At 53.5% G+C, this 13,710-nt stretch overlaps 1 protein-coding gene across 3 annotated transcripts; it reads left to right on the top strand.

Annotated features, from left to right (window-relative positions):
• Window positions 1-3,973: 3,973 nt before the first annotated feature.
• On the top strand, window positions 3,974-9,523 carry LOC118672354 (asialoglycoprotein receptor 1-like). Of its 3 annotated transcripts, XR_004973038.1 has the most exons (10): window positions 3,975-4,580; window positions 4,804-4,904; window positions 6,593-6,709; window positions 6,850-6,945; window positions 7,025-7,096; window positions 7,867-7,953; window positions 8,055-8,206; window positions 8,280-8,386; window positions 8,541-9,219; window positions 9,469-9,523. XR_004973038.1 is itself a non-coding variant. In XM_036341992.1 (9 exons), exons 2-9 carry the CDS (start codon window positions 4,838-4,840, stop codon window positions 8,713-8,715), a joined length of 873 nt encoding a protein of 290 aa, XP_036197885.1. In that variant the 5' UTR covers window positions 3,974-4,576; window positions 4,804-4,837; the 3' UTR covers window positions 8,716-9,456. The 3 variants fall into 3 exon arrangements, 2 of the variants coding, with proteins under 2 accessions (XP_036197885.1, XP_036197886.1); XM_036341992.1 differs by lacking the exon at window positions 9,469-9,523 and having other exon boundaries at window positions 3,974-4,576; window positions 8,541-9,456; XM_036341993.1 differs by lacking the exon at window positions 9,469-9,523 and having other exon boundaries at window positions 4,526-4,580; window positions 8,541-9,457.
• Window positions 9,524-13,710: the final 4,187 nt, after the last annotated feature.

Raw genomic sequence — 13,710 nt, 5'->3', positions numbered from 1 at the left:
ACAGTGTGAAAGGACAGCTTAAAAAATTTTTAAATATGTTTTTATTGATTTGAGAGAGAGGGAGGGAAACATAAACATTGATCAGCTGCCTGCCCCTCTGGGGATCACGTCTACAACCAGGGCATGTGTCTGGACCAGGGATTGAACCAGCGGCTTCTTGGTGCAGGAGTCGGCACTCAACCACTGAGCGCACCGGCCAGACCACAGGGCAGTCCTACAGCCCCCCCTGACGGAAGTGGAGAGAGGGATGCAAAAGGCCAGTCCCCAGGGGCACTGGTTCTTGGGAGGGTGGGCTGCCCCAGCCCTAGCGATCCAAGGTCAGAGGCAGAGACCTTGGAGAGGTGCTCTCTCTGGACCGCGTGCGCAGTTCTGTGCAGGCCTCTACCCGACAGAACCCCGTCCTGGGGGCGGGGCCCAGGACTCTGCATTCGGGAAGCCTCCCAGGTGAATCTGATGTCTTGCTGGGTGGAGAAGCTCTGCTCCCCAAGATGTTTTTTTTTTCAAATAAGCCTCTTAGCTTGGTTCTGCGTAGAAACACTTTCGAGGCTGTGCTGATGGTCTCTGCCGTTAGCCGAAGGGAGACGTCTGAGCTGGGAAGGTGTGCAGGTGAGGTGTCTGACTCTACAGGCTTAAGGAGGGTTCTCCGAGAAGGGGTGAAATTACCTAGTTTTGCATGCATTTAAAAAAATATTTTTTCATTTCAGAGAGGAAGGGAGAGGGAGAGAGAGGTAGAAACATCAATGATGAGAGAGAATCATTGGCCAGCTGCCTCCTGCACACCCCGCACTGGGGATGGAGCATGTGCCCTGACCGGTAATTGAACTGTGACCTCCTGGTTCATAGATTGATGCTCAACCACTGAGCCACACTGGCCGGGCACGTGCAGTATTTTTTAGATTACAAAAGTAATACATGTACCTTACCGACATTCAAGTAAATGTGGGAATACATATGACTAGAAATAAAAAGCTCCCTCCCCATCTCATTCCACATAGTTCAGAGGGAAGCGCGCCAGCAGTTTGGGATGTGGTCCTCCAGATCCGTGACGCTCTTCCTGCTGGTTACGGAGACCATGTGTGAATGGACAGGCGCATCGAGGCTCCAGTTCTGACCCCTCCATGCCCCTCTATTGGTCTCAGCAAACACCTGTTTGGATCTTCCTTGGGGTCAGGAAGAGTTTAAAATGCTGGGAATGCAACGTGCCTGCCCTCAGGGAACGTGGGGCCCATGGGGGGGCGGGGGGACAACAGACAGTGTTGATAAGTTAAGATGATGATGATGCTGTTAAGCAAAGAACATGATGCTGGGTGTGTGTCCTTGCTAGTTTAGACAGGGTGCTCACAGACGCCTCCTCTTGGAGGAACGTTTGAGTTGAGACTTGAATGGTGAGGAAACCTGGTGGGCTTGCTGGGCAGAAAGAGGAACCGCGAGGCAGGAAGAAGTTTGGATTGTCCGAGGAGAGAGGACGAGGGTGCGGCAGGATGGGGGAAGGGAGGTAAGGAGGTAAATAGCTGGATCAGGGAAGTAAGCAAGGCCTGAGGACTGTCTATGGATTTTTAAAATAGTGCCATAGGCCTGGCTGGTGTGGCCCAGTGGTTATGCACTGACCCATGAACCAGGAGGTCACGGTTCGATTCCCAGTCAAGGCACATGCCCGGGTTGTGGGCTCGTTCCCCAGTGGGGGGTGTGCAGCAGGCAGCCGATCAATGATTCTCTCTCATCATTGATGTTTCTCTCTCTCCCTCTCCCTTCTTCTCTGAAATCAATAAACAATAAAAAATAAAATAGCCCTAACTGGTTTGGCTCAGTGGATAGAGCATTGGCCTACGGACTGAAGGGTCCCGGGTTCGATTCCGGTCAAGGGCATGTACCTTGGTTGCGGGCACATCCCCAGGAGGCGGTGTGCAAGAGGCAGCTGATCGATGTTTCTCTCTCATCGATGTTTCTAACTCTCTATCCCTCTCCCTTCCTCTCTGTAAAAAATCAATAAAATATTAAAATAAATAAAAATAAAAAATAAAATAAAATGGTGCCATAGGAAGTCCTGTTGGAGCTGTAAGCAGGGAGCAACTGCGTCGGCCTCCAGGCTGGTGGAGAAGGTCCGGCCGGGGCAGCAGAGCCGGTCCCGAGGTGGCTGTGGGGTGGGATGAGGTGCGGCGTCGCTGTGGATGCCCCACTTCATTCCGGCCTCATTTTCCCCAGCTGTGAAATGGGAGTAATAACTACCCTCCTCCCAGGACTCCTGAGAGGAATGAAGGGGATAATCCGTGTAGCCTTAGGCACCCTTCCTGGCGCACTTAGGAAACGGTAATCATAATTTTTTAAAAAAATTCTCACCCAAGGATATTTTTTCCAGTGATTTTTAGAGAAAGTGGAAGGAAGGGAGGGAGGGAGGGAGAAACCTCGACATGAGAGAGACGCAGCAATTGGTTGCCTCCCCCACACACTGCGACTGGGGAACCTGCAGCCCAGGATGTGCCCTTGGCCAGGAATGGAACCCCAGACCCCAAGGCTCTAATCACCACGTGAAACCGGTCAGGGCCAACACGGAATCATTACTGCCACTGGCTTCATGTTCTAGTCGCAGTTACCGGGTAAACTTGAAAGTCAAAAAAACCCTGGAAACATTTGGAGTTTTAAATTTTTCTAAAAGTCGAGTAGGAAAGAGGAGCAGAGAGGGCCCTGGGTCACAGAACCCTGGCCGCCCCAGGACTGAAAAGAGGGGGGTGCCTGGGATGGAGGCAGTGGAGGAGGAGAGGGGAGGGGAGGGGAGAGCAGCAGGGGGAGGGACCTGCGGCCGGGCCCCAGGCACTGCAGGCTGAGGGAGCGGTTGTTGAAGCCCTGGGGTGGGTTGTTCCGGCTCCCTCTCTTCCTGCAGCCCTGGGGCCCCCTCTCCCCTTGCTGCTAGTCCTGGCCCTGAGGCTCCAGCCCCAGGTACCTCCTCTAGCATCTCCTGCTTCAGTGCCACCCACACCCTCTCCTAGATTTGGGGAACCACAGGTCACCCTCTGTGGGAAGCCAGCACTATCAGCTTAGAGATCTGACTTCACCACTATCCTGCCTGCAACTCTTTATGGGCCCTGTAGTATGTAGTTAATCTTTAAAAAAAAAATTATATATATATATTTATTTATTGATTCCAGAGAGAAAAGAAGAGGGAGAGACAGAAACATCAATGATGAGAAAGAATCATTGATCAGCTGCCTCCTGCAACGCCCCCTACTGGGGATCAAGCCCGCAACCCAGGTGGGAATTGAACCCAGGACCCTTCAGCCCTCAGGCTGAAGCTCTACCCACTGAGCCAAACCAGCTAGGGCGAGGCATATATTCTTAAAGGAATAAATGTAAAGGGTGGATGAATTCTCAGAGTGCACAGGTAGATATACCACCATCGTGGCATAGTTTTGTTTTTAGTAACTTTTTCGTTTCTGAGGATTATCTCTAGTATTTTATTTTATTTTTTAAAAAAAATATTTTTATTTCAGAGAAGAAGGGAGAGGAAGAGAGATAGAAACATCAATGACGAGAGAGAATCATTGATTGGCTGCCTCCTACATGCCCCACACTGGGGATCTAGCCTGCAACCCAGGCATGTGGCCTGACCTGGAATCGAACTGTGACCTCCTGGTTCGTAGGTCGACGCTCAACCACTGAGCCGTCTCTGAGACCTCAGGGCCCTGCGGAGACTGCACAAGGTCCTGGGGTCAGGCTGCCCCAACTCCATGCCCCTGTGCAGCCTCCTCGCAGTGTGAACCTGGGTTAGCTCTTACCTCTCAGGGTCTGCGTTTCCTCATCCTGGATGTGCTCTGGGGAGGAGAGGAGTTCATGAACCAAGAGCCCGGGCACACAGCAGGGGTCAGCGGAGGTTTGTGGGCACCAATCTCTGGTGAGGTGGGGAAGCCTGCTCTCCTGCCTCTCCCCACATCTCATCCCCCCACCCCCCTCCCGCCCATGCTGCTGGGCAACTTGACTCTCCAGGAGACCGAAGCCCCTCAGCCTGAGCTGGGGAGTCTGGAGGCAGAGCCCCCAAGGAAGCTGGGGCCTAGGCTCAGATGCCAGGTCACAGGCCCAGGTTGGGCAAGAACAAAGAATGCACGGCCCTCTGATCCCGTTGGAGACACCAACAATTCCAGGAATTCAGAGGCAGGCGTGACAGGGTGAGGGACAGAGGGGAACCCTGAAGCTGTACCCAGGCCCTCCAGGCTCCCCTCCCAGACCATGCAAGCGAGGTGACCAGCCTGTGGAGGTGAGGGGGACAGACCTGGAGACTCCCCTCCCCGGGAAGGAAAGCAGAGGCAACCCATCCCCCTGCTTCCACCCCCACACATCCCCCGGTTCCAAATCCACTTCCACCTCTGTTTAAGTCCAAAGTCCCTGGCACTGGAGATGCCAGGTTCGGCACACTAGGGACACAGACAAGCAGCCACGCGTAAGCACAGGGCTCAGGGCCCTTGTATGGACCCTCTCCCACTGTCCGGGGCTGTCTGCACACCCCCGTTCTCCAGGCTTCAGCTTCCTTCTTAGCCTGGGATCTGCACAGCATCGAGGGATCCAGGAGTCACCCTCGAGACCACCAGCAAGTAAAAGGGGAAGAGAGGCAGGAGGACTGACTGGGGCGGGCTGGGGGAGGGGGGAGGGGACCAGCTGTCCGGGGCGAGGGGCTGGGTGGGAACACTCAGGGGAGACAGGCCTGGGATGGAATGAGGGAAAGAAGGAAGGTCTGCACGTCGCCACGGGCCACTTAGAAAGGGAAAGACGCCATACCCCAGCTTGGTTCAGTCCCAATCTCAACCCTCACTTCAGCCTTGACTTAGTCCGGGGTCCAGCCAGCCCCACCATGACCAAGGAGTATCAGGATCTTCAGCACCTGGACAACGAGGAGAATGACCATCAGGTCAGACGAGGTGAGGGACGCCGCTGTTTCGGAAGGGCGAGCTTTAGGCTCCGGCTTCTTTCTATGCCCCTGCCTCTGCCTCTGGTCCCCCCCTGTCGCTAGAACATAGCTGCCCTCTAAGGGGAGGTGGGGGTGTGGGGCTGGAGCTCTGTCTTGGGGAGGGTACCCTTGACCCTTGCCATGCCACACACTTCTCAGGGCCTTGGGGAGGGGGTGGGCCCATGAGTGTGGCGGTAATGAAGTTAGGCCCCTCCTCCTTTCCTCTTTCAACACCAGTGAGCTGTGTGTGTGTGTGTGTGTGTGTGTGTGTGTGTGTGTGTGTGTGTGTGTGTGATCAGTTTGGTCAGGGGATAAGAGTTCTGTGAAGAGGCTGAGGGGTCTCTGATCTGAGGGAGGATGAGGCCCTCCTACATAAAAAACAGTCCCCGCGCCCTGGTCAGTGTGGCTGTCGGAGCACCACGGTCACAGGTTCGAGTCCCCTCAGGGCACATAGCTAGGTTGCAGGTTGGATCCCCAGTCGGGGTACATATAGGAGGCAACTGATTGATGTTTCTCTGTCACATTGATTCCCCCCCTCTCTATCTAAAAATCATCATCAACAACAATAATAAAAAGACCCCCATTTTTTCTCCCGTGAGCAGGAACGCCGTTGGGGCTGAGCGAGGGTCCAGCTCCTGGGGGGTGGGAGTGGGCAGTGCCTTTGATGGGAAAGGGGATAAGGGGGCGAGAATGGAGGGGAGGCCTCCCACACTCCAGCTCACTGGAGCAGGGCTGCCTGGTGGAGCAACTTGAGGGACCTGAAGTCTGGCTACCCCACCTTCTCCTCCTGCCCCAGCCTGCCCCCAGCCAGAGCGGTGGGACTCCTGGAGGGAGGAAGAAACCTCTGCCTCTGGCCCCACCTTCAGGGAGGAGCCCTGGTTCCCCAGCTGGTCTCCAGCTCACAAACTCCATCCTCACGGCTCCGAAGAGGCTCACCAGCTGCACTGACACAGTCGGGCCACTAGGTGTCAGCCAAAGCCCAGGGCCAGGCCGGGCTCGCGCAGGTCAAAGCTTTGCTTCCATCTGCAGCCCTCTTCCCTTCCCACCTCCAGAGGCCTCTGGCCTCTCAGTCACCCACTGCCCATATTTCTTCTTCTTCTTTTTTTTTTTAAAAAATCCTCACCTGAGAACATGCTTTTATTTACTTATTAAAATACATTTTTATTGATTTCAGATAGGAAGGGAGAGGGAGAGCGAGATAGAAACATCAACGATGAGAGAATCATTGATGAATCATTGATCAGCTGCCTCCTGCACACCCCCACTGGGGATGGAGGTCACAACCTGGGCATGTGCCTTAACTGGGTATTGAACTGTGACCTCCTGGTTCATAGGTCAATCGATGCTCAACCACCGAGCCACGCAGCAGGCACTTTCGTTGATTTTAGAGAGAGAGGAAGGGAGAGGGAGAGAGAGAAACATAAATGCATGTGCCCGAACCAGCTACCTGGGTATGTGCCCTGACAGAATTGAACCCTGACCTTGTGGTGTACGGGAGGATGCTCCAGCCAACGGAGCCACTCTGGCTGGGACACGCTCATGCTTCTTAATCTATGTGATTCCTCCGAGCCTACGAGAGGAGCCTTAGCCTGCTCTCCTCCGGGGACCCCAGCGCTGCCCCGGACTCTGCCGCCACCCTGAGACCCTCTCCTCTTGCAGGGCCGCCTCCTCCCCGACCACTCTTCCAACGGCTCTGCTCCGGCCCCCGCCTCCTCCTGCTCTCCCTGGGCCTCAGCCTCCTGCTGCTGGTGGTTGTCTGTGTGATCGGATCCCAGAGTGGGTGCCCCAGGGGCGGGCGGGGAAGGGAGCAATGTTGGGGGAGGTGATGGGAGCAGTAGTGGCGGGGGGAGTGCTGGTAGCCATGATGGTGGGCACAGCCCTCTCTTTTTGTCTAACGCTCACCTTCTCCTGTCCAGACTCCACGCTGAAGGAGGAGCTGCGGGCCCTGAGAGAGACGTTCAGCAACTTCACCGTGAGCACAGAGGCCGAGGTCAAGGACCTGCGCAACCAGGGTGAGGGGGCTGGGGCTGAGGCTGTGGGCGGCTGTGGGACGCTAGGGGTGTTGGGACATTGAGCAAGTTTCTCCCCCAGGAGGAGGTGTGGGCAGGAAGATGAAGTCCTTGGAGTCCCAACTGGAGAAACAGCAGCAGGAGCTGAGTCAAGGTGGGAGGGGGAGCCCGTGTGCTGGGGCCACGTGTGGAACACAGGGCGTCTCTCAGGCCGAACCAAGGGGTCTTTCTTTCTTTCTTCTTCTTCTTCTTCTTCTTCTTCTTCTTCTTCTTCTTCTTCTTCTTCTTCTTCTTCTTCTTCTTCTTTTTAAATTAAATGTATTTTTATCGCCCTGACCGGTTTGGCTCAGTGGATAGAGCGTCGGCCTGCGGACTCAAGGGTCCCGGGTTAGATTCCAGTCAAGGGCATGTACCTTGGTTGCGGGCTCATCCCCAGTAGGGGGTGTGCAGGAGGCAGCTGATCGATGTTTCTCTCTCAACGATGTTTCTAACTCTCTATCCCTCTCCCTTCCTCTCTGTAATAAATCAATAAAATATATTTAAAAGAATGTATTTTTATTGATTTCAGAGAGGAAGGGAGAGGGAGAGAGATAGAAACATCAATGACGAGAATCATTGATTGGCTGCCTCCTGCACACCCCCTACTGGCTGGGGAATCAAAGTGTGACCTCTTGGTTCATAGGTCAACACTCAACCACTGAGCCACACCGGCTGGGCCAAACCAAGGAGTCTTGACAACAAATTCCCCTCCCCTCCGCCCTGCAAGTCTCAAATGTTTTATTGACAGAAACTTTCTCTCTCCATCAAACCAAGGGGTCCTGTGGCAGGGGCACCTGGGACTGACCTTCCGTCCTGCACACGGGATTTACACTGACCTCTTTCCCTCCTCACTCTCCCCCCTCCCCCCGCCCTCTGTCCCCCCAGATCACTCCAGCTTGCTGCTCCATGTGAAGACCTTTGTGTCTGACATACGAAGCCTGAGCTGCCAGCTGGCCATCCTCCAGGGCAATGGTGAGGAGTCAGGGATGCCCAGCCTTGCTTTCATGCCTACTTCCCCTCCTGGCAGCAGCTCAGCCTCTCACCCTCCCTCTGCACTCCCCCCCTCCCCCCAGGCTCTGAGAAGAACTGCTGCCCTGTTAACTGGGTGGAGCATGAAGGCAGCTGCTATTGGTTCTCTCGGACTGCGAAGCCCTGGCCGGAGGCTGAGAAGTACTGCCAGCTGGAGAACGGGCACCTGGTGGTGGTCGGCTCCTGGGAGGAGCAGGTGAGGGCTCCGGAGGGCTCCTCGGGGAGTCAGTCTGTTCTCCGGAGAGGCCACCATCCTCCTCTCTCCCCAGAGATTTGTCCAGCACCACATGGGTCCTGTGAACACCTGGATGGGGCTCACTGACCAAGATGGGCCCTGGAGATGGATAGACGGGTCGGACTACGAGAAGGGCTTCCAGTGAGTGTGTGTGCTGTGCGCTCTGCACTGGCCTCCACTATAACCCCTCCCCTGCGCCCTGCTGTCCCAGCTTGGCGGGTCCAAGGGCAAGAGGGGCTCCTCGGCTTGGCTGAGGGTCTGGCCTCCTGGGGCCCAATCTGTCTGGTCTTCTTAGGAACTGGAGGCCAGATCAGCCGGACGACTGGACCGGGCACGGGCTTGGGGGAGGCGAGGACTGTGCCCACCTCACAGATGATGGCCGCTGGAATGACGACGTCTGCCGGAGGCCCTACCGCTGGGTCTGCGAGGCAGAGCTGGGCAGGCCCACCCAGGAGCCTCTGCTCCCCTAATTTATTTCCTCGATGCCTTCACCTGTTGAAGGCTCCTCACTTTGGGATCCTCCTACCTGGGGCCTCCTGCACATTCTTGGGGCTTTTCATCTGGGCTGTAGGGGAGGGGAGAGGATGGCGGCCGAGGGCTGCAGAGGATGTTCGGAAGGGCGGGGGATTGAGAGCTATGCCACTCTCTACGGTTTGCAAGTTATTGTCAACTTTTTTTTTTTGAGTAAAAAGAGAAATATACGAAACAGTCTGAGTTGACTAATTATGAGGGATTAACAGTGGGGAATGGGCTTGGCCAGTGTGGCTCAGTGGTTGAGTGTCGACCTATGAACCAGTAGGTCAGGGCTCGAATCCCGTGCAGGAGGCAGCCGATCAATGATTCTCTCTCATCATTGATGTTCCTACCTCTCTATTCCTCACCCTTCCTCTCTCTCTAAAGAAAATCAATAAACAAAGAAAAGAAAAAAAGAAAAGAATGGGGAATGGACGTTGGCACGGGGAAGCCTTGGGCAGGTAATGGGTTAGCGTGGGAACGGTATGGCTTTGGGCCGGAGGGAGGGATTCGCTGTTTACAGGCGTGTGATTTAGGGCAAGTTACTCTGCTCTCCGAGTCTCAGCTGGAACACGGTGTTGTGCTGGGACCATCCTTCCAGCAACACGCCCCCCCCCCTCCTGCCCCCCAGTGTTAGGTAGGAGAGAGCCCAGGATGGATACATGCAGACGCGTGATGAGATAATGGACTTCCCCTGGAATTTCTCACAGATCAACGTGCCAGACACAGATACCGGCTTCTTCTCCCTGAATCCACATACCCCCCACACAGAACGGACTCCTTCCTGAATACCTGGCTGACCCCCTGCAGCTGAAACTTCCTCCGCCGAATACCTCAGCTCATGTCCCCGCCCCTCACCCAACCGCAGTATAAAAAAGCGCCCCCCTCCCTGTTGGCGTGAGTCCACGTGCCCTGTCTTTGGGGTACGTGGGTCTCCCGGGACGCAGAAATAAACCTTTTCCTTTTCTTTCTTTTTCTGATTCACTGGACTGTCTTTATTTCCTATGCCGCCTCCTGGGCCACCTAACCTAACAGCCAGCAGGGCCGCCCTTGTGTCAGGCGCTTCTGAGCCTCCAGCTGAAGCTCCTCGGCCTCTGTTCGAGCATCACAGTGGAGAGAAGCAGCGGCCACAGGCGCAAGTGCAGGGACCCAAAGCGGAGCCCCAACCAAGAGCACCACGCTCAGGAGAGCCAGCGCCACGGAAGGGCAGACCCCAGAGAAGTGGGATCCACAACCCAGGACAGGGGTCAACAGGACAGACAGACCAAGACTCTACAGACACGTCCGGGTTTGTCAGCAAACATGCACCATTAGCCACAAACAAGCCCCCAGCTAATTCTAAAAAGGACTCCAATAAAACAGTTAGACCTGAAAACAAGTAGAACCAAAAAGGACTGTCACATCTGCCTTTCTCACCAGCTTTCTAGATAAACTTTAAGAGAAAATCAAAGTAGACGCAAGCGAATTAGAAATGGACAAGGACAGCACTACACACTGGGGTGTGGGTGGTCTAACGCAGCGCCCAGGAGGAGCTGTGCAGAGCCTTCAACACATTTATTAAAAAAATTAAGAAAGGGTGAGTTGAAAAAAGCTGTTTTAACTCGAGAAACTTAAAAAACACACACAAAATAAACCCCCAAAATAGAAGAAAGGGGCCTTTTTTTAAAAAGCAAAACCTAATAAAGTAGGATATAAAAATGTAGATATGACCTACAAAATTAAAATCTGATTCTTGGAGAATAAAATAACATGAAGGGGCCCTGGCCAGTCTGGCTCAGTGGGTACAGCGCTGGCCCTGGGATGAAGGGTCCTGGGTCGGATTCCGGTCCCGTGTACCTACTTGGTTGCAGGCTGCATCCCTGGACCTGGTCAGGGTGTGTGTGGGGCAACCAATTGATATGTCTCTCTCACATGGATGTTTCTCTGTGTCTCTCTCCCCCTCTCTCTTAAAAAATCAATGGAGCCCTGACCGGTCTGGCTCAGCGGATAGAGCGTCGGCCTGCGGACTGAAGGGTCCCAGGTTCGAGTCCGGTCAAGGGCATGTACCTTGGTTGCGGGCACATCCCCAGTAGGGGGTGTTCAGGAGGCAGCTGTTCGATGTTTCTCTCTCATCGATGTTTCTAACTCTCTATCCCTCTCCCTTCCTCTCTGTAAAAAGTCAGTAAAATATATTTAAAAAAAAAAAAAGAGCGCTAACGATACCGGTGAACTACCGCCTGCATTGTGCTCCTGTGGTTGAGCGCACCCTTATGAAAGGCGTCCCATTCCAACCAATAGGACTGAGGCTTTCCTCACCCAATCAGCTGTGCACTTCTGACCAATCAGAGCGGCTCTATTCTGACCAATCAGGATAGAGCGTTGGACGATTCAAACGCACAGAATCAAGGAACACCAATCAGGGACTAAGGGCGGGGACTTCTAGCTGAGCCCGTCCCGCTCTGGCGCGGAGAACGCATTTTCAACGGAAAAGTGGGGAGTCCGTTACCCGGCGGGAGCGGTTGGCTCAGACCCTGGCGAGGTCGCCCCGGGGGAAGCGGGCAGACGGGCGCGGAGCGGGGCAGGTCGGAGCGGACGGCCTCGCCGGGAGGGTCCTGGCTGCAGGTCCTTCTCCCACGTGCCCTGAAGGGACTCACACGTCCGCCTCCAGAGCAGGTAGCGAGTTCGCACCCACCGGGAAGTTACCGTAGCTCAGCAGCCAGAGTCGCCAGACGCCGTTGTATTTACCCGTATTATTTTTCCTTATCCATGTTTTTAGCCCCATCATTCCATCCCTTACCTTCTATTCTTCTCCCCCTTTTGCTCCATCCTCTTTAAAGCAACGGCCCCCTCCTCACCTTATCGGCGATGATACAACAGAGTGGTTAAGAGTAGAGAGTCTCTAGAGCCAGAGTGACTGGGTTTGCACTTACGTCATTTATTAGCCTTGGATTCATTCTGTAAAATGAAGATTATATAGTTACCACCACATAGGGTTGTCGTGAGATTTAGACGAGTTAATATACGGAAAGCACTTATATCACTGCCTAACATATATATGTGTCAGCTGTTATTATTATTGGATCCCTCAGTTATGTCCAGAACTCATCTCTGCCCCCTGGCTTTCTATTTATATATATCACCCATCTTGTGCCCAATCCAGGCCTAAGTGCTGTGGAAGCTACAGAAATAGGACATTGTCTAAAGAACATAACAATGATAGGTGGGAAGAAAGGGAATACGGATAAAAAGGGAGGTGATATATAATTAAGTACTAAAAGAGATATTATAATTCACCAGAGCCTGTAGTCACGGGGGTGTGGGAGTCAGGGAAAGCTGCATAAATAAGCTAGAACTTTAGCTGGAACTTAAAGGGAGTCTATGATTTGTTAAATAGAGAAAAACTAGTGAGTGCAGTGTAAGCAAAAGCATGGCTGCAGGAATGATCAGGACGTAACAGACCAGTCTGGCTTTAAAGAATTGTTTAGGAAGCAGTGAAAAATGTATATGTATAAAAGCCTAATATGCTAAGTGTCTGGTCCACAGTTCGACCAGTCGCTGTGACACGCACTGAGCACCAGGGGGCAGATGCTCCAACCGGTAGGTTAGCTTGCTGCTGGGGTCTGGCTTATCAGGACTGGGTGAGACAGGCTGGACTCGCCCTGGAGCCCTCCCGCGGTCCCTCTGCGGCTGCAATGGTGCACGGGTGGGGTCCCTCTGCCTGGCCTGTGCCCTCTCGCAATCCAGGACCCCTCGGGGGATGTCAGAGCCAGTTTTGGCCCAATCCCTGCATGCCAGGCCAGGGACCCCACCAGTGCATGAATCCGTGCACTGGGCCTCTAGTATGATTATGAAAACCTGCTGAGGGTGTGAAACTTACACTGAAATAGGGAGAGCCACTGAAAGTTTCCAAATGAGACAGATGATTGAAATATGATTATTTTAGATTCCATATGCAGAGTGGTCTAGAGTGGAAAGCTTGATTCAGGGAGACCAAATAGAATGCTCTAGCAACATCTAGGAGTAAAGTGAGAAGGCGCTGGACCAGAGCGGTTGTGACAGGAGTAGAAAGAAAATCCTGGGGACACTATAAAGGCAGAACTGACAAGACTTAGTAACTGACTGGAGCTGGGGGGAGGGGGGTGGGATATGTAGAGGAAAGAGAAGAATAAGACCCTGGTAAAATTTCTGCCCTGGATGATGAGAATGATGGTGGTATAACAGGTGGACGTACGTACAGCATTTGGGAAGGAAGGTTTCTGGTTGAGTGGAAACGGTGCAGACAGGTATCTGACTTTTTCTGACCTTCCTGAAAAATCCTACATAATGAAAGGCTAATATGCAAATCAACCAAACTGCAGAAGGACCTATCGCTATGACGCACACTGACCACCAGGGGGCAGACACTCAATGCAGGAGCTGCCCCCTGGTGGTCAGTGCGCTCCCACAGGGGGAATGCCCTGAGCCAGGCTCACAGCTGGTGAGTGCAGCAGCAGTGGTGGGAGCCTCTCCCGCCTCCACGGCAGCACTAAGCCGTCAGTCAGACATCCCCCAAGGGCTCCTGGACTGTGAGAGGGCACAGGCCAGGCTGAGGGGGCACCCCCCACTACCCCCCCCCAATCCCCCCCGCCCCCCGCCTCTAGTGTGTATATAAACGGAATAGGTAAGTTGTTGCTGAGAGAAGAGGACAAATCTAAAGGCAAAGATTCAGTCATCTACAGAGTTAGTGGTTGAAACAGTCTCAGGAATTTAACAGCTTTTATTATTTTATTTTATTATTAAATTATTTTATTTTATTGGATTATTTCCCTTCTTTGTTTTTCAGAGAGTGAGTGGAAGGAAGGGAAGGAGGTTAAATTGGCCCTAGTTACTACATCTTGGCCAAAAGCCAGTAGTATTCCTTTCCCTTTATAATAGTATTTAAATCTTGATCCAGAATCCAATCAAAGATCAGACATCACATGTGTCTTTGTTTC

The sequence above is a fragment of the Myotis myotis genome, unplaced genomic scaffold (assembly GCF_014108235.1).
Source record: "Myotis myotis isolate mMyoMyo1 unplaced genomic scaffold, mMyoMyo1.p scaffold_m19_p_17, whole genome shotgun sequence".
Lineage (NCBI taxonomy): Eukaryota > Metazoa > Chordata > Mammalia > Chiroptera > Vespertilionidae > Myotis > Myotis myotis.
Note: the sequence above shows the minus strand (reverse complement) of the source record. Positions and strands in the feature narration are given on the sequence as shown.

Bases quoted from the DNA above. Each gene is read 5' to 3' on its own strand.
- LOC118672354 (XM_036341993.1), top strand. From the start codon at position 4,838: ATGACCAAGGAGTATCAGGATCTTCAGCACCTGGACAACGAGGAGAAT. The intron at 7,954-8,054 runs GTGAGGAGTCAG...CCCTCCCCCCAG, and splicing joins GGCCATCCTCCAGGGCAATG to GCTCTGAGAAGAACTGCTGC. The intron at 8,207-8,279 runs GTGAGGGCTCCG...CTCTCTCCCCAG, and splicing joins TCGGCTCCTGGGAGGAGCAG to AGATTTGTCCAGCACCACAT.